General features: G+C 44.1%; 1 protein-coding gene across 3 annotated transcripts in view; it reads left to right on the forward strand.

Moving 5' to 3' along the window:
- Positions 1 to 13324, forward strand: part of LOC311147929 (E3 ubiquitin-protein ligase MIB2-like) — an 83080-nt gene extending 69756 nt beyond the window's left edge. For all 3 annotated transcript variants that reach the window (XM_084184779.1, XM_084184777.1, XM_084184778.1), the window contains 6 exons: positions 6890 to 7016; positions 7649 to 7924; positions 8896 to 9074; positions 9316 to 9509; positions 9758 to 9823; positions 10034 to 13324. In XM_084184779.1, the coding sequence (XP_084040905.1) occupies positions 6890 to 7016; positions 7649 to 7924; positions 8896 to 9074; positions 9316 to 9509; positions 9758 to 9823; positions 10034 to 10275 (1084 nt within the window). In that variant the 3' untranslated portion in view covers positions 10276 to 13324. The remainder of the gene's footprint in view (positions 1 to 6889; positions 7017 to 7648; positions 7925 to 8895; positions 9075 to 9315; positions 9510 to 9757; positions 9824 to 10033) is intronic.
- Positions 13325 to 24047: the final 10723 nt, after the last annotated feature.

The following is a 24047-nucleotide window of genomic DNA, read 5'->3' on the forward strand; positions in this document are numbered from 1 at the left end:
TACCTGTATTAACTGCACCTGTTTGAACTCGTTACCTGTATAAAAGACACCTGTCCACACACTCAATCAAACAGACTCCAACCTCTCCACAATGGCCAAGACTAGAGAGCTGTGTAAGGACATCAGGGATAAAATTGTAGACCTGCACAAGACTAGGATGGGCTACAGGACAATAGGCAAGCAGCTTGGTGAGAAGGCAACAACTGTTGGCGCAATTATTAGAAAATTGAAGAAGGTCAAGATGACGGTCAATCACCCTCGGTCTGGGGCTCCATGCAAGATCTCACCTCGTGGGTCATCAATGATCATGAGCAAGGTGAGGGATCAGCCCAGAACTACACGGCAGGACCTGGTCAATGACCTGAAGAGAGGTGGGACCACAGTCTCAAAGAAAACCATTAGTAACACACTACGCCGTCATGGATTAAAATCCTGCAGCGCACGCAAGGTCCCCCTGCTCAAGCCAGCAAATGTCCAGGCCCGTCTGAATTTTGCCAATGACCATCTGGATGATCCAGAGGAGGAATGGGAGAAGGTCATGTGGTCTGATGAGACTAAAATAGAGCTTTTTGGTCTAAACTCCACTCGCCGTGTTTGGAGGAAGAAGAAGGATGTGTACAACCCCAAGAACACCATCCCAACCGTGAAACATGCAGGTGGAAACATCATTCTTTGGGGATGCTATTCTGCAAAGGGGACAGGACGACTGCACCGTATTGAGGGGAGGATGGATGGGGCCATGTATCGCCAGATCTTGGCCAACAACCTCCTTCCCTCAGTAAGAGCATTGGAGATGGGTCGTGGCTGGGTCTTCCAGCATGACAACGACCCGAAACACACAGCCAGGGCAACTAAGGAGTGGCTCCGTAAGAAGCATCTCAAGGTCCTGGAGTGGCCTAGCCACTGAACCCAATAGAAAATCTTTAGAGGGAGCTGAAAGTCCGTATTGCCCAGCGACAGCCCCGAAACCTGAAGGATCTGCAGGAGTGGGCCAAAATCCCTGCTGCAGTGTGTGCAAACCTGGTCAAGACCTACAGGAAACGTATGATCTCTGTAATTGCAAACAAAGGTTTCTGTACCAAATATTAAGTTCTGCTTTTCTGATGTATCAAATACTTATGTCATGCAATAAAATGCAAATTCATTACTTAAAAATCATACAATGTGATTTTCTGGATTAAAAATTACAGACCTCTACATGCTTTGTAAGTAGGAAAACCTGCACAATCGGCAGTGTATTAAATACTTGTTCTCCCCACTGTATAGGACCGAATGAATGCTTATAGACCCAACAAGTGATTGATGAACATCAGAACGCAGTCTGTTAGGCCTGGCTTAACCAGAAATGGTCTAGAGTAACTGGCTTTAACCCTCCACCGTATAGCAAGACACTTGTGTTGCTGTTGATAAGCCAGGCCCCCAACTTGATAGGACCCCCCAATCCCACTAGTAGTAGTTATGACCCAGATTCTTTCATCACATTGCCACAGCTCACTCCCACAGCTCTGGGGGGACTAAATAACAACTACACCCCCCGAGCCTGAAATCCATGTTAAACACACGCACACTTGCACACACACTAGCTCACATATGCATATGATCACACACACACACGTGCCCTATATTGCTTGTATCTCTATTCAATCAAATAAAAGTTTATTAGTCGCATACACAGATTTGCAGATGGTTTTACAGTGAAGTAATACCTAGCAACACATAAAACCATGTTTAAACAATACACACATTATCCAGAAAAATAAAAACATTTTCAGAACGAGCAATGTCAGAGACCGGAATATAAATAATATAAATATACACTCAGTGGCAAGTTTATTAGGTACACCCATGTAGTATCGGGTCGGACACCCCTTTGGCTTCCAGAACAGCCTGAATTCTTCAGGGCATGGATTCTACAAGGTGTGGTGTTCAAACGTTGCTCAATTGGTGTCAAGGAGCCTAACATGTGCCAGGAAAACATTCCCCACACCATTACACCAACACCACCAGCCTGTACCGTTGACACCAGGCAGGATGGTGGACCATGCTGCTTATGCCAAATCCTGACTCTGCCATCAGCATGAGGCAACAGGAACCAGGATTCGTCAGACCAAGCAATTTTTTCCACTCCTCAATTGTCCAGTGTTGGTGATCGCGTGCCCACTGGAGCCGGTTCTTCTTGTTTTTAGCTGATAGGAGTGGAACCCGATGTGGTTGTCTTCTGCAATAGCCCATCCGTGACAAGGACCGACGAGTTGTGCGTTCCGAGATGCCGTTCTGCACACCACTGTTGTACTGCGCCGTTATTTGCCTGTTTGTAGCCCGCCTGTTAGTTTGCACGATTCTTGCCATTTTCCTTCGACCTCTCTCATCAATTAACTGTTTTCTCCCACAGGACTGCCGTTGACTAGATGTTTTTTGTTTGTTGCACCATTCTCGGTAAACCCTAGACACTGTCATGTGTGAAAAGTCCAGGAGGCCGGCCTTTTCTGAGATACTGGAACCGGCACTCCTGGCACCGACGATCATACCACGCTCAAAGTCGCTTAGGTCACTCATTTTGCCCATTCTAATATTCAGTCGAACAGTAACTGAATGCCTTGATGCCTGTCTGCCTGCTATATATAGCAAGCCACGGCCACGTGACTCATTGTCTGTAGAAGAGAACCATTTTCGTGAACGGGGTGGTGTACCTAATAAACTAGCCACTTAGTGTATATACATATAATGGTGTATAAAGACAGTATGGACAGTATATGAATAGAAAAGTTGTGTACAGCAGTAGTTATATAGGATGAGCATGACTAGAATACAGTATATACATACACTGAGTATACAAAACATAAAAAACACCTGCTCTTTCTATGACATAGACTTACCAGGTGAAAGCTATGATCCCTTATTGATGTCACTTGTTAAATCCACTTCAATCAGTGTAGATGAAGGAGAGGAGACAGGTTAAAGAAGGATTTTTAAGCCTAGAGACAATTGAGACATGGATTGTGTATGTGTGCCATTCAGAGGGTGAATGGGCAAGACAAAATATTTAAGTGCCTTTGAACGGGGTATGGTAGAAGGTGCCAGGTGCACCGGTTTGTGTCAAGTGGTTATCCCACTGGCTATAGGGTGAACGCACCAATTTGTGAGTCGCTCTGGCTAAGAGCGTCTGCTAAATGACGTTAATGTGCCCTTGAGCAAGGCACTTAACCCTAATTGCTCCTGTAAGTCGCTCTGGTTAAGAGCGTCTGCTAAATGACTAAAATGTAAATGTAAATGTAAGAACTGCAACGCTGCTGGGTTTTTCACGCTCAACAGTTTCCGGGGGGACGACTCAATATTAGGAAGGTGTTACTAATGTTTGATATACTCAGTGTATAAAGTGGATAGAACAGTATGTAAACATTATTCAAGTGACCAGTGTTCAATGACTAGAATACAGTATATACAGTGCCTTTATAAAGTATTCATGCCCCTTGTTCCACATTTTGTTGTTTTCTTGTTCTTCCTGTGACACCGGAAGCTGTAGATGTCCTGGAAGACAGGCAGTGTGCCCCGGTGATGCGTTGAACTGACCGCACCACCCTCTGGAGAGCCCTGCGGTTGCGGACGGTGCAATTGATGTACCAGTTGGTGATACAGCCCGACAGGATGCTCTCAATGGTGCATCTGTAGAAGTTCGTGAAGGTCTTAGGGACCCGCTCCAGTGAAAAGCATCTCCTTTTATGGGGAGAATGTTGACTCGGCACAAACCAAGGGTAAAAGGGAATACAGTCAGTCAGGAAGGCTGCAACACAGAATCATAAAATAAATGGCCAATCTGTTCTGGCAAGTGTCATATGTGCAGTGCTGGAATTCAGCATCCTCACTGTAGCATTCATTTGGCCTGACATCAGCTGCTGCTGCAAATGAAAATAACATTGATAATTACAGTATTCTGGAGGAGCTCTTTTCACTTATGTACACATACATATATTACAGTGTGGTCTAAGGTACTGTATGCATGCATGCTGAAAAATGCCCAAGTGTCTGTGTTTCTTTCATTGTTTAGTTGTTTGAGTTTATTTGTCCCCAAAGTAGCATCCCTAAAGTGGTTTTGAGTTCTCCAATTCTTCTGCCGCTCCTCTCGAGTGGTTTTGCCGATAGAAATGTGCGTTTGTTTATTTGAGTGAAGGTATTTATTTAGTTTATCTGAGGAAATGGGAATAGAAGGTCTTAGCCTAGTTCTAAAATGATCTTGGGAAGGCAACGGGAGAGGCAGGCAGACCATGAGAGAGAGATACTCTCTCCTTCCTCTCTCCTCTCTCTTTCTCTCCCTCTCCTATCTTCCTCTCTCCCTCTCTTCTAATTCTCTCTCTCCCTCCAATCTTCCTCTTGTCTCTCTCTCCATCTTTCTCTGTCTGGTGACCTGGGCTCTCTGTGCTCCTCCCGAGTCCCCAGCCAAGCTCCCAGCCAAAGGCAAGTCCGTCTGGCCGTACGCACCCCAGCTAGGCCTTACCCCTCACACACAGTCCAACCACAACAACATTAAACGTCTGACTCACTCTGGCCCTCCTAAAAATGCATTGATCTTTCCACCTCCCCAAATCGATGTCACTCAAAAGGATGTTTATATTCCCCAATGAGTCCACAATTAAGACATTAATTCAGAAACTACAAATATTTTTTCTCTCTAGCGAAGTCATTACCATTGCGTTGGTGTCATGATGTATGAGCTCATGTTACGACAGTAATGCCTCGTAGATCAGGGGATATGTGAATATTCATGAACGTGCAGGGGTTATTATGGAAATTATGCAGAGATCTAAACCGAGGGAAGACGAGGTAAGAGACGACGGAGTGACTGGGCTAAAATCCAATCAGAGACACTTTCCCAGGGCTGCAGGGTAAGGGGGTGGGACTATGAGCTTGTGAAGTAGGGAGGGGCAGAGGGGGTCTGAGAGATGCAGTCTTGATGGAGGAGAAAGGTAGGCAGCCGTGACAACCTCCCTATCCACCTCGCTTCTCCCTCCTCCCCAAGTGAGTCGCACTACAGGTACAAATGACCTAGATGTCCCCCCCCACCAGTAGTACAGTATGTACAGGTAACTGCCAAAATAATGGAAACACTTGAGTAAATGAGGGATACAAAGTAAAAGCAGGTGAAAGCAGGTGCTTCCACACAGGTGCAGTTCCTGAGTTAATTAAGCAATTAACATCCCATCATGCTTAGGGTCATGTATAAAAATGCTGGGCAGGCCATTTTTTTGGCAATGCCCCCATCCACAGGGCACGAGTGGTCACTAAATGGTTTGATTAGCATGAAAACAATGTAAACCATATGTCATGGCCGTCTCAGTCACCAGATCGAAACCAAATTGAAAACTTTTCGGAGATTCTGGAGCAGCACCTGAGACGCCGTTTTCCACCACCATCAACAAAACACCAAATGATGGAATTTCTCATGGAAGAATGGTGTCGCATCCCTCCAATAGAGTCCCAGACACCTGTAGAATCCTTTATTTTAGAATTTACCTGTAATTTGCTCTAAGCGCCACAGTGAGTGTTGAGCTGCTCCTAGCAAGGCTGGCTGCCCTGAGGTGAAGAATGACTATATGTGACCATGCCCATCCACTGGTTGTTTCCACCCAGCCACCTCTGCTGCTCGTGTACAGTACTGAAGCGGATGAGCAATATGTTAATGAGGACTGCACTCTGTTACTTTGTTGCCATCATAAATAATGCTGCATTAAACCCCCCTTATTTGACGCCGCAGCAGAAATAGACTATGCGTCCTTTGACCGTGCTTTTACTGTACACTACTGTAACTACTAAACGGCTACCCAGTCAATTAAGGATATACAGTATAACTATTTATTCTTGAAGAATTTAATTTATAAATGCCTCATGAGCGTTCAAATTATTTCACAGTAACTTGGAGATGCAAATAGGCAAACCAGCAGATTATAAAAATGTAGATACAAGGGGAAAACAACTCTGACTAATGGGAAAGGGTCTGGTTCGTGTCTGGCTGTCTGTCTGCTTGTCTGTCTAACCGGCATGTCTGTGTGATGCTTGTCTGCCGTGGCCTGAGAACTGTATGATACTGTGTAGGCAGGGCTAATTTCACACGCCGTAAAGCAGCCGGCGCAGACGACAGACACGGACAGCCCTGCTTTACAGCCAGCCGGCCCCCCGACGGACTGCAATATCAAAACCCAGCGCATGAATAACAGAGCAGGATTAGTCAATACGTCTGTCCTATTTGTCCTCAAAGCCCGAGCTCAATGTCTCTCCACAACCAGCTCTCATTTTGTACACTATGGAGATTGGTCAAAGTCTGTGGAAGTGGTTATAGAAAACAATTTTGTTGGCCAATATGTGGTGTGGATTAGAGTGAATTATGATCAGTGCTTGAGGAAGCTTTATCTGAGTGTGGGAATGGTGGAGTAGCTAAGTGACTGATGAGAGACAGAGTTGGTGTGCGGGGGGGGGGGGGTTAGGAAAGAGCAACGCCAATCCATTATACAAGTTCAGCCGAGAGCTGGAGGTCAATGCTGTTTAGAGCCGCTGCTCTCAGTAAAACGCTTAGCACTGCCTAATGGAAATCCCTGCCCCATGTTGGGGCTCGCTGGCTGTGTTGTTTCCTTTCCTTCTAATGGTGGGTTAGTTTTAGCTCCTGAAACAGCCGTCTTTGTGCCATCATCCAAATGCCCCTTAAGCTACCGATTGTGATGCAGGTAAATGTGTCATACACACCTTCTCTCTGATTCCAGGGTTTCCACGTGTGTGTGTGTATGTTAACAGTGATTCATAATCCATAAAGCACTCTTCTGTCCCCAAAGCATGAAACATGTCCATATATGAGTAGTGCACTATATACTCCATCTGAACCCGAGACCATTTGTTTCCACAGGGCCACAGAGAAGATCTTGGCTCGGGCGCGTCAGCTGGTGGACGTCAAGAAGGAGGACGGCTTCACGGCTCTGCACCTGGCCGCCCTCAACAACCACCGAGACGTGGCTGAGATCCTTGTGAAAGAGGTAAGTAAAGGCGCTGAAAAAAGGGTTTCCCTCAGCCTGTATATATCTGTATCTTTCTATCTCCCCTTCTCTCTCTGCTCCTAAGTGTTGTGAAGGAGACCTCCCCCTGGTGGCTATTAACGGTTATTACATATTTGGTTGTGGAGCAGCTAGAAGGGTTGTTGTTTCCATGTAACACCTTCAAGGACTTGTTGGCTTAAAATTAAGTTTCCAAGAAACTTTCCTTAATACTGCCATGACAACATTCTTCGGAACTGGGACAGGAATGCCGAAGTATAACATGACAAGTACTAGAACAAAACAAAATAGAATACTTTTTTGAAACAACAGTGGATCGAAATCAGTTTCAGTGCCCACGTTGTTAAAATCGGGACAATCAGTGAGGTACAACACAATAGGGACACAACGGCACAGTAAAATACTTAGATACCAAGCAGTCACAGGACAGCGACATAAAAAGCAAATGCATGCAATGTAACATTGGTACCTTCTGAGCCTTCCAAAAACTGAAAAATGACAGCAACACCCAAAGATGGCCGCAACAACGTTATATTCAATGATTGTGTGCCTTTTAAGCTTCAAAAGGAACATCCCAACTAACTTTCTCTTACCCCTCACCCACCCTCTCACAGGGCCGCTGTGACGTCAACATCCGCAACAACCGCAACCAGACGCCGCTGCAGCTGGCGGTGACGCAAGGCCACGGGGACCTGGTGCAGCTGCTAGTGGCCGAGGGCGCGGACGTCAATGTGGAGGACGAGGATGGGGACACGGCCATGCACGTCGCCCTCAGCCGCCCGCAGCTGGCCAACGCCACGCTCACCCCCGCCACCACCAGCACCACGACCACCACGCAGGGGAGAGGAGAGGGGTGCCCGGGCTCGTCATCGTCCTTGCTCTACTGCCAGGTAAGACTGTGAGGAAGGGTGGGATTTTTCTTGATTCTTGGGTGGTGCGAGAGAAATTATACAAAAAGAGGCGTGACAGGAAGAGAAAGGGAGACCAAAATAAGAGAGAGACCTGGTTTTGAACGAAACATTAAATCAGTATGAAAAATGTATGCACTCACTAACTGTAAGTCGCTCTGGATAAGAGCGTCTGCTAAATGACATAAATGTAAATCACTGAGGGATAAATTAATTACCCTTACACTATTAGACTATCTAATCATCTTCCCTAGATTCAAATAGGCACAATCACTGCTCACCTCTCAATTGTCATACACAGGTCTATTTAAAAAATGTGTTCCTTCTATTAGCTAGGTAGGTTAATGCAAATCATCAGCATTGTGTTCTAGCTGCCACTGGCACCGCCGAATGGTATCTGCACGACCCCAAACACTGCAGTGCTCAAACTGGCCATCTGCCAAGCCTTTTTGGATAGGGGAAACACACACACACACACACACACACACACACACACACACTGGCCATCTCAAGGTGGCTAGTCTAAGTACCCTGTATTCACATTGTCAGCAAAGGAGGGGGGTTCTGGATTTGATTGGATTTGGGCTTGTCTATTTCTCCAGCTTGGGTGCATTGGGTTTAGTGACATCACTCCCTTGCTGTACTATAGTCTATGTACGAGGACCAGACATGCCTTTTGCATTTAGTAAACATGTGGGCAGCTTGCATCTGACGTGCCGCTGATTACTAGAAGATTATTGATTAATTGATACTAATTATCAATTACTCATTTTAGTGTCATCTGACGTCCCCACTAATCTTGTTGTGGTTGTTGTGCACTGTACTTTCTGTCTCTCTCTCTCATATCCTGTGTGTGCAGCTTTGAATCTCATGTGATTCCTTTAATTTACAAGAATAAAGGCTCGTCAGAACTCAACTCTCCTCCTCTCTCCCTCCTCTTGTCTCCTGTGTAGCTGAGCAGCTCGGGGCTGATGGGTAATACAGAGCTGAGCGTGGGCGCAGCCATCGCCTGTTTCCTGGCACAGGAGGGCGCCGACATCAACTACGCCAACCACAAGGGCAAGAGCCCGCTGGACCTGGTGGCTGACACAGCCGTGCTGCAGCTCATCAAGAGCTTCTCCGAGAAGCAGCGGTATGTACAACTACTGACTGGCTGGCTGTATCGTCCTTAATGGTTCTACTATTATAACAGCACCTCTTACGCTCCTTGCTCTAAAGGCTCAGCCTGGAGATTAAGGCCCCAATCAGACATAAATGGGCTTTAAAATAAGTGGAAAAGACGAGAACAAATAACTAACCAAAACAAAGAAGATAGGATTTGTTCTCTTTTCATACAGTGTACCAATCAGTCTTTCATCCATCCGTTCCTCCAGGTTGCAGCGGCTGCAGGCAATCACATGCGGCACGTCACTGAGCAGCACCAGCCTGCGGCGGGTCCACACCACCCCCAATACCATGACCAACCTGGCCATGCCCGCCCTGCCGGGGCCCAGCGAGTGTCTCATCTGCTCCGAGCTGGCCCTGCTCGTCCTCTTCTGCCCCTGCCAGCACAGCGTTGCCTGCGAAGGTATATTGGGTGTGTGTGTCACTGCAGGAAATAATGTGTGTGTGGGGGCAGCTGGAGCATTAAGGCTAGTCCTGGACTAAAATGCATCCATTGAAAGTGGTTTTAGTCCAAGACTAGGTTTAATCAGTATCTGAGAAACTGGCCTTTGGTGTTCCCACAATGGTACTCGGGTACCATATTTTAGCATTGAGGTCTTGATGTTTGGGATCTGAAGTGACTCCTCGTGCCTCTCCCTAATCTCTCCACAGAGTGTGCTCATCGAATGAAGAAATGCATCAAATGCCAGGTTACAATCACCAAGAAAATAAGACAAGGTAATGATACCACAGATGACTAGAAGCCCTTTCTTGTTTTCTGATATTAATTGATGTGTGTCGGTGAGGGGCATTGATAGTAATTGATAAATAGAAGCTACAACATAAATAGATGTCCTGATAATACTAGTACAGATCACAATACCCTTTAATGGAGTGTTTTGTTAAATGGTGAAGTGAATTATGTGTATCCCCCTCCTCTCCCTCCAGACCAGACAGAGGTGGACTGCAGCCCGGGCTCGGAGAACTCGGAGCAGCACAACCTGCTGGAGCAGCTGCAGTCACGCTACCGCCAGATGGAGGAGCGCATCACCTGCCCCATCTGCATCGACAACCACATCAAGCTGGTCTTTCAGTGTGGCCACGCCTCCTGCATCGACTGCAGCGCCGCCCTCAAGACATGCCCCATCTGCAGGCAGACCATCCGCGAGCGCATCCAGCTCTTCGTTTGAGGGCGGCGCTGCAGTCTGTTTTCTGCTGGTGTCCGTTAGTCAGTCAGTCTGCTCCTCAGTCCTTTGCGATTAGCCACTTGCTCGTCCATCCTGACTCAGCCGCTGCGCTTTGTTGTGTTCTGTTTCGTGAAGTTGCACCAGGGGTGTAATCATTATGCCGATTCTGTTGCAAAACGTTCTGGCTGTTGCAAAACGTTTTGCCATAGAAACCGTTTACTCCAAACAGAAAACACAAACGAGAGTTTCTATTGGGCAAATTCAGGTAGTTCCCTACGTGTTTCGTTCCGTTTGCTCTGTTTGCTTCCATATGTATCTTAAACGGTAAGTGGTTTCCTTAATGAATACATCCCAGGGTTTCCAGCAGTATCACATAGCTGGATATGGTCATACTGACTAGATTTATTTATTTTGTTTTTTGGTTGCCCATTTCTGCATGGAAAAAATCCAGCCGCTGCCCCTGAAAGGCTCTGCAATGCTTTCTCCGTGGCCCCCAGTAACCAGCAGCCACGGCCGGTTACATCAGGAGGAGGAGGTGGTGCCACAAGCTCCACTCCTATTGGTGAACAAGGAGGACGTCCCTATGAACCAAGGAGGAAGTCCATCTGAAAAGTCCCTCACCTGTGCTGCTCTAAGAGGATGTCTGTTACTCCCCATTTAATTGCACCCCACCCTGTTCCCCCGTTTGCCTGTCTTGCCTCCCCTGTTTACAAGGCTGCAGAGAACTGTCCATCTCCCTGTCTTGAATCCTGTGTATTATGTTTGCTCTCCTTCGTATGAAGCTATTTGTAATCAGTGTTAGTCTCCAAAGGGTGATGGTATAACTAAAGGCTCCTCTGTATAGACCCTCCCGCTTGCCGTACATACGTAAGAGGAAAATACACACTATATGCATGAGTATATGCATATTCTAAGCTGAAGACTTTGTTGTGGGTTTGGTTACATGTGTGGTTTTAAGATTACCAGTAATTAGTACTGAGTTATTTATGTCTAAAGGTGTTTCTATTTAGCTAAAGTCATATTATTTTTGGTGTTTGCTGAAATTTCACCCAAGCCTATGTCCTTCTCTACTCAGGGTCCTGATTCATTGAAACGCTTCTAGTATCAAAAAGGTTACGGAATGTTTTTGTTTTGTTTTTGTCAACCGTTTTTACATTAGAGCCTTCTGACAATTTGGTGTGTGCATTCATTAAGGAACTTGTAGTTAATATCTGGTAACACAACAGCTAGGACTGTTTTATAGCAGAATAGACGTGTGGATGAGTTCACTTCAGCCCAACATACCTTTCTTGCTTTAGGTATGAAATGAATGTTTAAATACACCATTGTAGAGAGTGGTTTGCGTGTTGCTTTAAAAGAAAGGAAATACTTATTTGTCAGACGACGCAGTGCAAGTCATTTTCCTTATACCATCACCCAGATACCTATTGTTCTTTTTAGATTTGTATAAAGAGCATGAACGAAGCCCGTGTCTTTTGTTGGCTGAACCTGACTCTGTCAGTCTCCTCAGCGTGTAGCGTAGCGTTGTACTACACAGCGAGTGCGTTAGCTACCCATCTGCTTGCTAGCATCATCACACTCAGCCTCAGACAGGGCTCAGTCCATTGGGTGGTGCAGAGAGGTTTGTCATTGAGTTTAGGTCAACTTTGGACTCTTGCGGACAGAATTACTTTGGATTTCTGGAAGCCTTGGTGTCCTTTGGATAGAGGAAGATCACTGATACTGTACACGACGATGAATCCTCCAATACAGAACAGAAAGGATTATTGGTCAAGTGACGTGTGTAAACTTACACCAAAGCTGAGCCAGAAAAATGGTGTATATGCTTTTTCTTTCTTATTTTGTCACAATGTGGACTTTTGACAGCCTTTGGACTCTTGTGATGTATCTTTTTTTCTCAAACAGATGTATTGTAAACATTGAATTAGAAATGGCAAAAAAATATATGAAGTGTGCATCTGTAGTTACCTGTCTCGCATCATATTCAGCCTACATAGAAGAAACCCTCCCCGGTCTGTGTTTGGCAATGCATTTTGGATTGTACATCATCCTTTGTATTTTTTGGTTTGTTTTCCAAAGGGCTTATGTGTTTAAAAAAAAAGATGAATATTTGAATCTTCTATTTCATTTTTCTATTTTAAACTTCCAGTGGTTTTGTAGATCCCAGCTTTGAGTAAGCCAATTAAGTTGTACATTTGAATGTCAGAAAAATGTAACCTGTCTTACTCTGCCTTTTGTGGAAAGGTTGTAAAGACGTGAGAGAGAGCACAAGCGGGGGAAAGTAAGGTTTATTAAAGGTTTACTCTAAGAAGTACTACTACACCAGTGTCAAATCTTTAAAAGGATGTGCACAGGACTGCACAGCCTAGTTCATCTAGATATAATGCTGTAGCCATTATCAATGTTCAAGTCGTTTGAAATAATTGAATAGCACTATTGTGGCTCCCTATGTTGATTTTGTCTCACAAAACTATCATGGCGATTTACTATTTGGGCAAAAGAACAAGAGCATAATGTGATCTGAGGAGTTTGCTATGGAGTTTGGACAACAGGTTGTAGGGTACGAAAAAAGTAGTGCACTACATGGGGAATAGGGTGTCATTTGAGACGGCGCCCAGTCCCTCTTTCCCAGCTTCTGAAGGACAACTGATATCACAAAGAATTCAGTTTCAAAGTTTAATTAATCCAAATATTTTTTTAGTTTATAATTTTAATGATGCATAATGAATCGAGAGATCCTTTATGATCGAAGCAATTAAATCATCAAAGATTGTCATCTGGTGTCCTACATTGGGTCATGTGAGTAGTCTCTGTGCACAGGTAAAGGCAATAATTATTTAGAAGAGCCAGGAGGTTTGGAAATGTACTACTAGAGGTTTGCTGTGAGAAGTACATATACCATTTAAGCAAGACATTTTACTATTGGTGTGTACAGTACAGCACTTGGAGTTCTGATGTTGGCCTTACTGTCCATTCCTCCAATGTTTGTTTTTGTTCAGTTGTATTCTGTACGAAAATATTTTGCAATAAATATGGAACTGTTTTATAAGGATTTGGTGTTCTGTGCTTAATCAGTCACCGTCTCCTCCCAACATGTACAGTGCATTCAGAAAGTATTCAGACCCCTTGACTTTTTCCACATTTTGTTATGTTACAGCCTTATTCTAAAATGTATTAAATTGTATTTTCTCCTCATCAATCTACACACAACACCCCATAATGACAAAGCAAAAACTGGTTTTTAGAATTTCTTGCACATTTTTTTAAAATAAATTGAAATATCACATTTACTTAAGTATTCAAACCCTTTACTCAGTACTTTTGTTGAAGCACCTTTGGCAGCGATTACAGCCTCAAGTCTTCTTAGGTATGACGCTACAAGCTTGGCACCCCTGTATTTGGGGAGTTTCTCCCATTCTTCTCTGCTGATCCTCTCAAGCTCTGTCAGGTTGGATGGGGAGTGTCGCTGCACAGCTATTTTCAGGTCTCTCCAGAGATGTTTGATCGGGTTCAAGTCCGAGTTCTGGCTGGGCCACTCAAGGACATTCAGAGACTTGTCCCGAAGCCACTCCTGCATTGTCTTGGCTGTGTGCTTAGGGTCGTTGTCCTGTTGGAAGGTGAACCTTTGCCCCAGTCTGAGGTTCTGAGCGCTCTGGAGCAGGTTCCAATCAAGTTGTAGAAACATCTCAAGGATGATCAATGAAAACAAGATGCACCTGAGCTCAATTTCGAGTCTCATAGCATACTTATGTAAATAAGGTATTTTCTGTTTTTTATTTTAATAAATCTGCTAAAATGTCTAAAAACTTGTTTTCGCTTTGTCATTATGGGGTAATGTGTGTAGATTGATGAGGATTTAATTTAATTCATGTTATAATAAGGCTGTAACGTAACAAAATGTGGAAAAAGGGAAGGGGTCTGAATACTTTCCGAATGTTCTGTAATTGACGTCACCCTTCTAACTTAAAATAATATGTTTATCCAACTAATGAATCAATAGGTTTACTCCAAAATAATGAAATAATAAAGTCAAACCAATAAGTCAAACAAAATAATAAAGTCAAACCAATTCAGAATATCAACGTTATCTAACTCGGTTTACTCACAAAAATACGTTTTGGGTAAATGTATTATTTTGAGTTGGATAAACTGATTGATTGATTTTGATGGTTGATCATACTTTTCTCTTTGGACCTGTTAGGTTCTGGAGCTCGGCTCCGCCTGGCTCTCCCTTTGATCAGTGGTGCAGGAGCCCCGCTCCGGGTAACTCCGGCCCAATTTAACCACTGTTTGTGACACTGTTTATTGAATGTCATACGACCCTTTTTTCTTAGTAACACATCAGTAGTAATGTGTTCAGCTAAATGCTGCTGTGTGCCAGTTCTTAGGCCTAATTGTCTTACAGCCCAGATGGCTTTGGCATATGACTCTTAAGCAGGGACGTCCTCCTTGAGAAGGTGATGACAGATTTGCTTTAGAGACTGGGACAGACACTACATACACACAAGATCATGCTGAAATGGGAAAATATAGTAAAATGTATTTTGAATGTAGAGAATTTCTTATTTGACTGAGGCTTAAACAGAAGTGGACAATTGATCTGCTTGGTAAAATAAAATGTATATTTGTTTGACTCAAGTAAATGTACCATTAGTCATCGTGTCACAATACGCCCCGATCATGAGTCATGACTGCTAGCTAGCATTGACAGCATTGAGTTACGTATCAGTAATACACATGACATTGACTTGTTGTACCGTCTCTGGTTATTTAAAGCCCTGTTTATACCTAGTGCTGACACGTTGATCTTGTCCACGTTCTGATTCTGCCCAACTTTTTCAGACTGGTGTAGACAATTTAAAATAACTAATTGTGACCAGATCTTCCTTATCACCTCCGTAAGTAGTTTGGGGCACAGGCCCTGCACAAACCACAATGGATGAAAAGATCCCCTTGGACCTTCCCCGCCAATGCATTTTGAAAAGAGGAGAGGAGAGCGGACACAAGGAATTGAGGAAAGAATCATTCTGAAAGAGCCCTGGAATTCTGTCCAGAGGAGTTTTCCTCATTCAGGCAGGGATTCAATAGGTATTCCGCTGTCGACAATGTCACTTTCAAAGGCAATGTTCTGGCGTTCACAGATACCGTAACCTTTAAATTGCGCATTGTCGACAAAGCGCGATTGGTTTGAGACTGGGATTCAATCCGAAATCGCGCTATAACGAGCTTGACATTTTAAGGTAATTCTCTCCGGACGTGGTAACATTCCCTTTAAAAGCTGGATTGTCTACAAGTGCGATCGAATTGAATCATGGCCAGAAAGATTTTAAGAAAGGGGGAGTTGCTAAACCAGTTAGGATTAGCCATGAGAATGCTTACCATTCATTGGTTGTGTTCCCCTGCTCAGATGTTGCTGACGCATTCCAGATCTTACAACGCCTGGATAGGTATTTTACGTATTAAGCCGCATTGTCTACAAGCACGATCATTTGAATCCCGGCCAGAAAGATTTTAAGTAAGGGATTTGCTAAACCATTTAGGATTAGCCATAACGCCTATGAGAATGCTTACCATTCATTGGTCATGTTCCCCTGCTTAGACGTTGCTGACGCATGCCAGATCTTACAATGACTGGATAGGTATTTTACGTATTAAGCCGCATTGTCTACAAGCGCGATCGGATTGAATCCCGGCCAGAAAGATTTTAAGAAAAGGGGAGTTGCTAAATCGGCTGGATAGGTATTTTACATATCAGCTAACCACATATGTTATAGCAATCTGGACAGATTGCTAGTCGATGACATGGCACGCAACCATTGGTTGATGCATGCAACATCTGAGCAGGGGAACACAACCATTTTCAATAGGCCCTGCAGTACATTCTGGGTCAAAGAGTGCACTCCTTTAAGGAGTGAATGCGAGTCAATTGGGCGCTAGTTTAACAACCCAACATTAGCATGAATTATGTGGGGGGAAAATCTGAGGGCAGCTCCGCCTCCAGGGCGTTGGTAGAATGAATGTGATTGGTTGGGTGAAAGTCCAGTGGGCAGAGCTTAGAGTGAAAGGTTAGTGAGTGGAGTTAACAGGTTAGGATCAAATAAAATAAACGCTTTCAAAGAGGTTCTGTTCATCAGCTATAATTTGCCAGGGAAAAAAAGATATACAAATAAACAGGGTCAGTAGAGTTGGATAATGGTGTAATAAGCAATGATAGAAATCCAGACAAAACATTGCCGGAGTGGCTTACTATTCCCATCTCAGTGTCTGTGCTTTAATGTGTCAATTATCTCGCTCTGCTGCAGAGCACACTTGTGATGCCAGCCAGACAGTCCTTAGCAAGGTCTGTATCATAAACCATCTCTGTCCTTAGCCTAACATACTATGCCATAACAACCTCATGCCCTCTTCGTCAGGAACACATATGACACAAACACACAAATTGATTTGCATGTGACGAACTGCTCATGAGTGGATGATGACAGAGCAACATGAGAGCAGGGGCTTACTCAGGTGGTGGAAACGTTCTGAGCGGTGCAGATAGAAATGTAAAGGCAGAGCAGACATGATTATATTATCATGGACTATCTGTGTGAGGCATTTGTCTTTTTTTTTTTTTTTTTTAAAGGAGAGTAGAATTATTTTATTGAGATGGAATAGGTCTTCCTGAACAGGCCCCAGCCTAACCTAACCAGAGCCCTGTTTCCCTAAAGCATCTTAAGGCTAAGTTCATCGTTAGAACCTTCGTCGGAGCATTGTTAAATCTCAGAGATGTTTCCCAAAACCGTTGTTACTAAAGTTGCACTTAAAAACGCTTGTTATTTACTGCCTGCCTCAGACCACAGAACAGCTAAGTGTGTCGTCACTTTATAAACAGAAGATCTCCGCAAAACATAGATTCAAGATGTTTATCTGTCTCTCTGTGACTGCCGATAACGTCAAAATGAAGTCAACTACAAATACAAAGTTGCCAATGTCTTTGTAATTAGACTCATGGGCGGCGCACAATTGGCCCAGCGTCGTCCAGGGTAGGGGAGGGAATGGCCGGCAGGGATGTAGCTCAGTTGATAGAGCATGGCGTTTGCAACGCCAGGGTTGTGGGTTCGATTCCCACGGGGGGCCAGTATAAAAAATAAAAAATAAAAAATAATAATGTATTCACTAACTGTAAGTCGCTCTGGATAAGAGCGTCTGCTAAATGACTTAAATGTAAATGTAAAATGTAATTGATACAAAAAGCGAACAATACAAATATGCTTAAAATTAAAACCGAGATGACTGCATTAAAAGGTAAATAGCCTACAGTATAGGCTACATAAAAATAAAAAAGATGGCACCGTACTGTATGGCTGCTGTCTTGCGAGCTCCAACCCAACTTTGCTAAACACGTCTCCTTCGCCACTAGGGGCAATAAAGTCCTAGACTACTATTATTCTACCCACAAGCAAGCATACAAAGCCATCCCTCGTCCCCCCCTTCGGCAAATCAGATCATGACTCTATACTCCTAATTTCTGTCTACCTGTGACGCACGCGCTCCGTAGAGAAATTGTCCTCTGCTACAGGACTGCTTTGCTAACACTGACTGGAATATGTTCCAGGACTCCGCCGATAGCATGGACGAGCTAACCACCTCCGTCACAGGCTTCATTAGGAAATGCATCGCCAATGTTGTCCCCACAGTGAAGGTTCGCTGCTTCCCCAATCAACAGCCCTGGATTAACACAGGTTGGTGCTAAAATAAAGGACAGGGCTACCGCACACTGGGCTATCAAAGCCAACTCCTAGGCTACTGCTGAGGACACAAACAAGTACAAGAAGTCCCGCTACGACCTCTGGAGAGCCATCAAACAAGCAAAAGGACAATATAGGAATCCTATTACACAGGCTCCGACGCCCGCAGCATGTGGCATGGGCTACAGTCCATTACAGATTACAAAGGTTGACCCAGCCGTGATCTGCCCAACTATGCCTCCCTACCAGATGAATTCAATGCATTTAATGCACGCTTTGACAAAAACAACACTGGGCCGTGCATGAGGGCCCCCACCTACCCAGGGGACTGGGTGATCTCGCCCTTCGAGGCCGACGTGAGTAAGATTTTCAATCAGGTCAACACTCGCAAGGTCGCGGGCCAGACGGTATTTCAGGGTGCGTTCTCAGAGCATGCTCAGAACAATTGGCAGGAATATTCATTTTCAACCTCTCCTTGTCCCAGTCTGTAATCCCCACGTCTCAAGCTGACCAACATAATTTCTGTTCCCAATAACTGTAAGGCTACTTGCCACAATGACAACCGCCCTGTAGCACTCACATCTGTAATCATGAAGTGCTTTGAAAGGCTGATTATGGCACACATCAACTCCATCATCTCATCAAACTCAACTCTGGACCTCGAAGCCAGTTCCACTGGATTTGTTTATTGTTTCCCTCTAATCAGGGACTGATTTAAACCTGGGACACCAGGTGGGTGCAATTAATTATCAGGTAGAACAGAAAACCAGCAGGCTCCGGACCTCGTAGGGCACATGTGTCAAACTCATTCCATAGAGGGCAGAGTGTCTGCTGGTTTTCGCTCCTCCCTTGGACTTGATTGGTCCCTGATTAGTAAGGAACTCCCCTTACCTGGTTGTCTAGGTCTTAATTGAAAGCTCTATAGACGACACAATCTCAGTTGCACTCCACACTACTCACCCACCTAGATACAGTGCCTTCAGAACGTATTCATTCCCCTTAATTTATTCCACATTTTGTTGTGTTACAGCTTGAATTCAAAATGGATTAAATATATTTTCTTCTCACCCATCTACACACAATACCTCATAATGACAAAGTGAAAATATATTTTTTTAAATTTGAGCAAATCTATTGAAAATGAAATACAGAAATATTTCATTTACATAAGTATTCACACTCCTGAGTCAATACATGTTAGAATCATCTTTGGAAGTGATCACAACTGTGAGTCTATCTGGGTAAGTCTCTAACAACCTCTCCCTCAACGTGATCAAGACAAAGGAGATGATTACAGGAAAAATAAATTGGACTGAGCACACCCCCATTCTCATCGATAGGGCTGTAGTGGAACAGGTTGAGAGCTTCATGTTCCTTGGTGTCCACATCACCAACAAACTATCATGGTCCAAACACACCAAGACAGTCGTGAAGAGGGCACGACAAAGCCTATTCCCTAAGGAGACTGAAAAGATTTGGCATGGGTCCTCAGATCCTCAAAAAGTTCTACACCTGCACCATCGAGAGCATCCTGACTGGTTGCATCACCGCCTGGTATGGCAACTGCTCGGCCTCCGACCGCAAGGCACTACAGAGGGTAGTGCGTACGGCCCAGTACATCACTGGGGCCAAGTTTCCTGCCATCCAGGACCTCTATACCAGGCGGTGTCAGAGGAAGGCCCTAAAAATTGTCAAAGACTCCAGCCACCCTAGTCATAGACTGTTCTTTCTGATACCGCACGGCAAGCGTTACCGGAGCGGCAAGTCTAGGTCCAAAAGGCTTCTTAACAGCTTCTACCCCAACCCATAAGACTCCTGAACAGCTAATCATGGCTACCCGGACTATTTGCACTGCCCCCCCACCCCATCCCCCTCTTTTACGCTGCTGCTACTCTGTTTATTATTTATGCATAGTCACTTTAACTCTACCCACATGTACATATTACCTAAATTACCTCGACTAGCCGGTGCCCCCGCACATTGACTCTGTACCGGTACCCCCCCCCCTGTAATTTTATTTTACTGCTGCTCTTTAGTTATTTGCTTTTATTTTTTACTTTTATTTATTTTTTAACTGCATTGCTGGTTAAGGGCTTGTAAGTAAGCATTTGTAATGTCTACACCTGTTGTATTCGGCGCATGTGGCAAATACAATTTGATTTGATTTGAAGAACTTTCCACACCTGAATTGTACAATATTTGTCCATTATTATTTTCAAGATTCTTCAAGCTCTGTCAAATCAGTTGTTGATCATTGCTAGACAACCATTTTCTAGTCTTGCCATAGATTTTCAAGCAGATGTAAGTCAAAACTGTAACTAGACCACTCAGGAACATTCACTGTCTTCTTGGTAAGCAACTCCAGTGTAGATTTGACCTTGTGTTTTAGGTTATTGTCCTGCTGAAAGCTGAATTCATCTCCCAGAGTCTGGTGGAAAGCAGACTGAACCAGGTTTTCCTCTAGGATTTTGCCTGTGCTTAGCTCCATTCCGTTACTTTTTTATCCTGAAAAACTCCCCAGTCTTTAACGATTACAAGCATACCAATAACATGATGCAGCCACCACTATGCTTAAAATATGAAGAGTCATACTCAGTAATGTGTTGTATTGGATTTGCCCCAAACATAACACTTTGTATTTAGGACAAAAAGTTAATTGCTTTGCCACATTCTTTGCAGTATTACTTTAGTGCATTGTTGCAAACAGGACGCATGTTTTGGAATTGTATTCTGTACAGGCTTCCTTCTTTTCACTCTGTCAATTAGGTTAGTATTGTGGAGTTAACTACATTGTTGTTGATCCATCCTCAGTTTTCTCCTATCACAGCCATTAAACTCTGTAACTGTTTTAATGTTGGCCTCATGGTGAAATCCCTGAGCGGTTTCCTTCCTCTCCGGCAACTGAGTTAGGAAGGATGCCTGTGTCTTTGTAGTGACTGGGTGTATTGATACACCATTCAAAGTGTAATTGGATAACCTCCCTGGTCTTTGTGGTTGAATCTGTGTTTGAAATTCACTGCTCGACTGAGGGATCTTACAGATAGTTGTATGTGTGGGGTACAGAGATCATTCAAAAATAATGTTTAACACTATTATTGCACACAGAGTGAGTCCATGCAACTTATGTGACTTGTTAAGCACATTTTCACTCCTGGACTTATTTAGGCCTGCCATAACAAAGGTGTTGAATACTTATTGACTAAAGACATTTCAGCTTGACATTCTTTATTCATTTGCAAACATTTCGAAAAACATAATTCATTTTTTACATTATGGTGATTTTATGTAGGCCAGTAACAAAAATTCTAAATGTTATCAATTTTAAATTTGGGCTGTAACACAACATAATGTTTAAAAAGTCAAGGGGTGTGAAATATTTCTGAACACACTGTAAGAGTAATACCTATGTAAGAATGATGGTCATTGACTACAGCTCAGCGTTCAACACCATAGTCCCCTCTAAGCTCGTCACCAAGCTTGGGACCCTGGGACTGAGCACCTCCCTCTTCAACTGGATCCTGGACTTCCTTATGGGCCGACCCCCAATTTCTTGGCTTGCAATGTCTCACGCAAGTTCACTAAAGTAGGGGCTATCAATGAGTATACTGAGATATTCTACACACAACAGACGGAAGACGAAAAACACACAGTAGCGTTTTTTATAGAGAAGAGAAAGAGGAGTATGCGAGGGAGAGAGAGGATCGGGGTAGGCAGACAGACAGAATCATGCACATAGGCTATATCTTGGTAATCTGGATCTAGCAATGCCTCGTAAATTCACCAAAAGTATATTCAAGTAGTTTATACAGTGCATTTGGAAAGTATTCAGACCCCTTCACTTTTTCCACATTTTGTTACGTTACAGCCTTATTCTAAAATTGATTAAATAAATGTTTGTCGTCATCAATCTACACACATAATGACAAAGCGAAAACAGGTTTTTAGAAGATTTTGCTAATTTGTTAAAAATAAAAAACCGAAATACCTTATTTACATAAATATTCAGACCCTTTGCTATGAGACTCAAAATTGAGCTCAGGTGCATCTTGTTTCCATTGATCATCCTTGAGATGTTTCTACAACTTGATTGGAGTCCCCCTGTGGTAAATTAAACTGATTGGACATGATTTGGAAAGGCACACACCTGTCTATATAAGGTCCCACAGTTGACAGTGCATGTCAGAGCAAAAACCAAGCCATGAGGTCGAAGGAATTGTCTGTAAAACTCTGAGACAGAATTGTGTCGAGGCACAGATCTGGGGAAGGGTACCAAAACATTTCTGCAGCATTGAAGGTCCCCAAGAACACAGTGGCCTCCATCATTCTTAAATGGAAGAAGTTTGGAACCACCAAGACTCTTCCTAGAGCTGACCACCCGGCCAAACTCCAAGAACCAAGAACCCGATGGTCACTCTGACAGAGCTCCAGAGTTCCTCTGTCGAGATGGGAGAACCTTCCAGAAGGACAACCATCTCTGCAGCACTCCACCAATCAGGCCTTTATGGTAGAGTGGCCAGACGGAAGCCACTCCTCAGTAAAAGGCACATGACAGCCCGCTTGGAGTTTGCCAAAAGGCACCTAAAGGACTCTCAGACCATGAGAAACAAGATTCTCTGGTCTGATGAAACCAAGATCGAACTCTTTGGCCTGAATGCCAAGCGTCACGTCTGGAGGAAACCTGGCACCATCCCTACGGTGAAGCATGGTGGTGGCAGCATCATGCTGTGGGGATGTTTTTCAGCGGCAGGGACTGGGAGACTAGTTAGGATTGAGGGAAAGATGAACAGAGCAAAGTACAGAGAGATCCTTGATGAAAACCTGCTCCAGAGCGCTCAGGACCTCAGACTGGGGCGAAGGTTCACCTTCCAACAGGACAACGACCCTAAGCACACAGCCAAGACAACACAGGAGTGGCTTCAGGACAAGTCTCTGAATGTCCTTGAGTGGCCCAGCCAGAGCCCGGACTTGAACCCGATCTAACATATCTGGAGAAACCTGACAATAAATTCAGCAAACAAAGAAACGTCCTCTCACTGTCAACTGCGTTTATTTTGGGTCCGGCCATGCTTGGTCCGGCCGGTCAGACAACTAGGTCCTGCCGTGTAGTTCTGGGCTGATCCGTCACCTTCCTCATGATCACTGATGCCCCACGAGGTGACATCTTGCATGGAGCCCCAGACCGAGGGTGATTGACCGTCATCTTGAACTTCTTCCATTTTCTAATAATTGCGCCAACAGTTGTTGCCTTCTCACCAAGCTGCTTGCCTATTGCCTGTAGCCCATCCCAGCCTTGTGCAGGTCTACAATTTTATCCCGGATGTCCTTACACAGCTCTCTGGTCTTGGCCATTGCGGAGAGGTTGGAGTCTGTTTGATTGAGTGTGTGGACAGGTGTCTTTTATACAGGTAACGAGTTCAAACAGGTGCAGTTAATACAGGTAATGAGTGGAGAACAGGAGGGCTTCTTAAAGAAAAACTAACAGGTCTGTGAGAGCCGGAATTCTTACTGGTTGGTAGGTGATCAAATACTTATGTCATGCAATAAAATGCAAATTAATTACTTAAAAATCATACAATGTGATTTTCTGGATTTTTGTTTTAGATTCCGTCTCTCACAATTGAAGTGTACCTATGATACAAATTACAGACCTCTACATGCTTTGTAAGTAGGAAAACCTGCAAAATCGGCAGTGTATCAAATACTTGTTCTCCCACTGTATGTCCAGCCAAATTGGTCCAGCCGGCCAGCCAGAGGTAGCTCCGGCCGGCCAGATAGATACGCAACATGTAAAGTGTTGGTCCCATGTGCTGAAATAAAAGATCCCAGAAATGTTCGATATGCTCATAAAGCTTATTTCTCTCAAATTCTGGGCACACATTCGTTTACATCTCTGTTAGTGAGCATTTCTCCTTTGCCAAGATAATCCATCCACCTGACAGGTGTGGCATATCAAGAAGCTGATTAAACAGTATGATCATTACACAGATGCACCTTGTGCTGTGGACAACAAAAGGCCACTCTAAAATGTGCAGTTTTGTCACACAA

The sequence above is a fragment of the Coregonus lavaretus genome (genome assembly GCF_964263955.1).
Source record: "Coregonus lavaretus genome assembly, chromosome: 20".
NCBI classification, from domain to species: Eukaryota; Metazoa; Chordata; class Actinopteri; order Salmoniformes; family Salmonidae; genus Coregonus; species Coregonus lavaretus.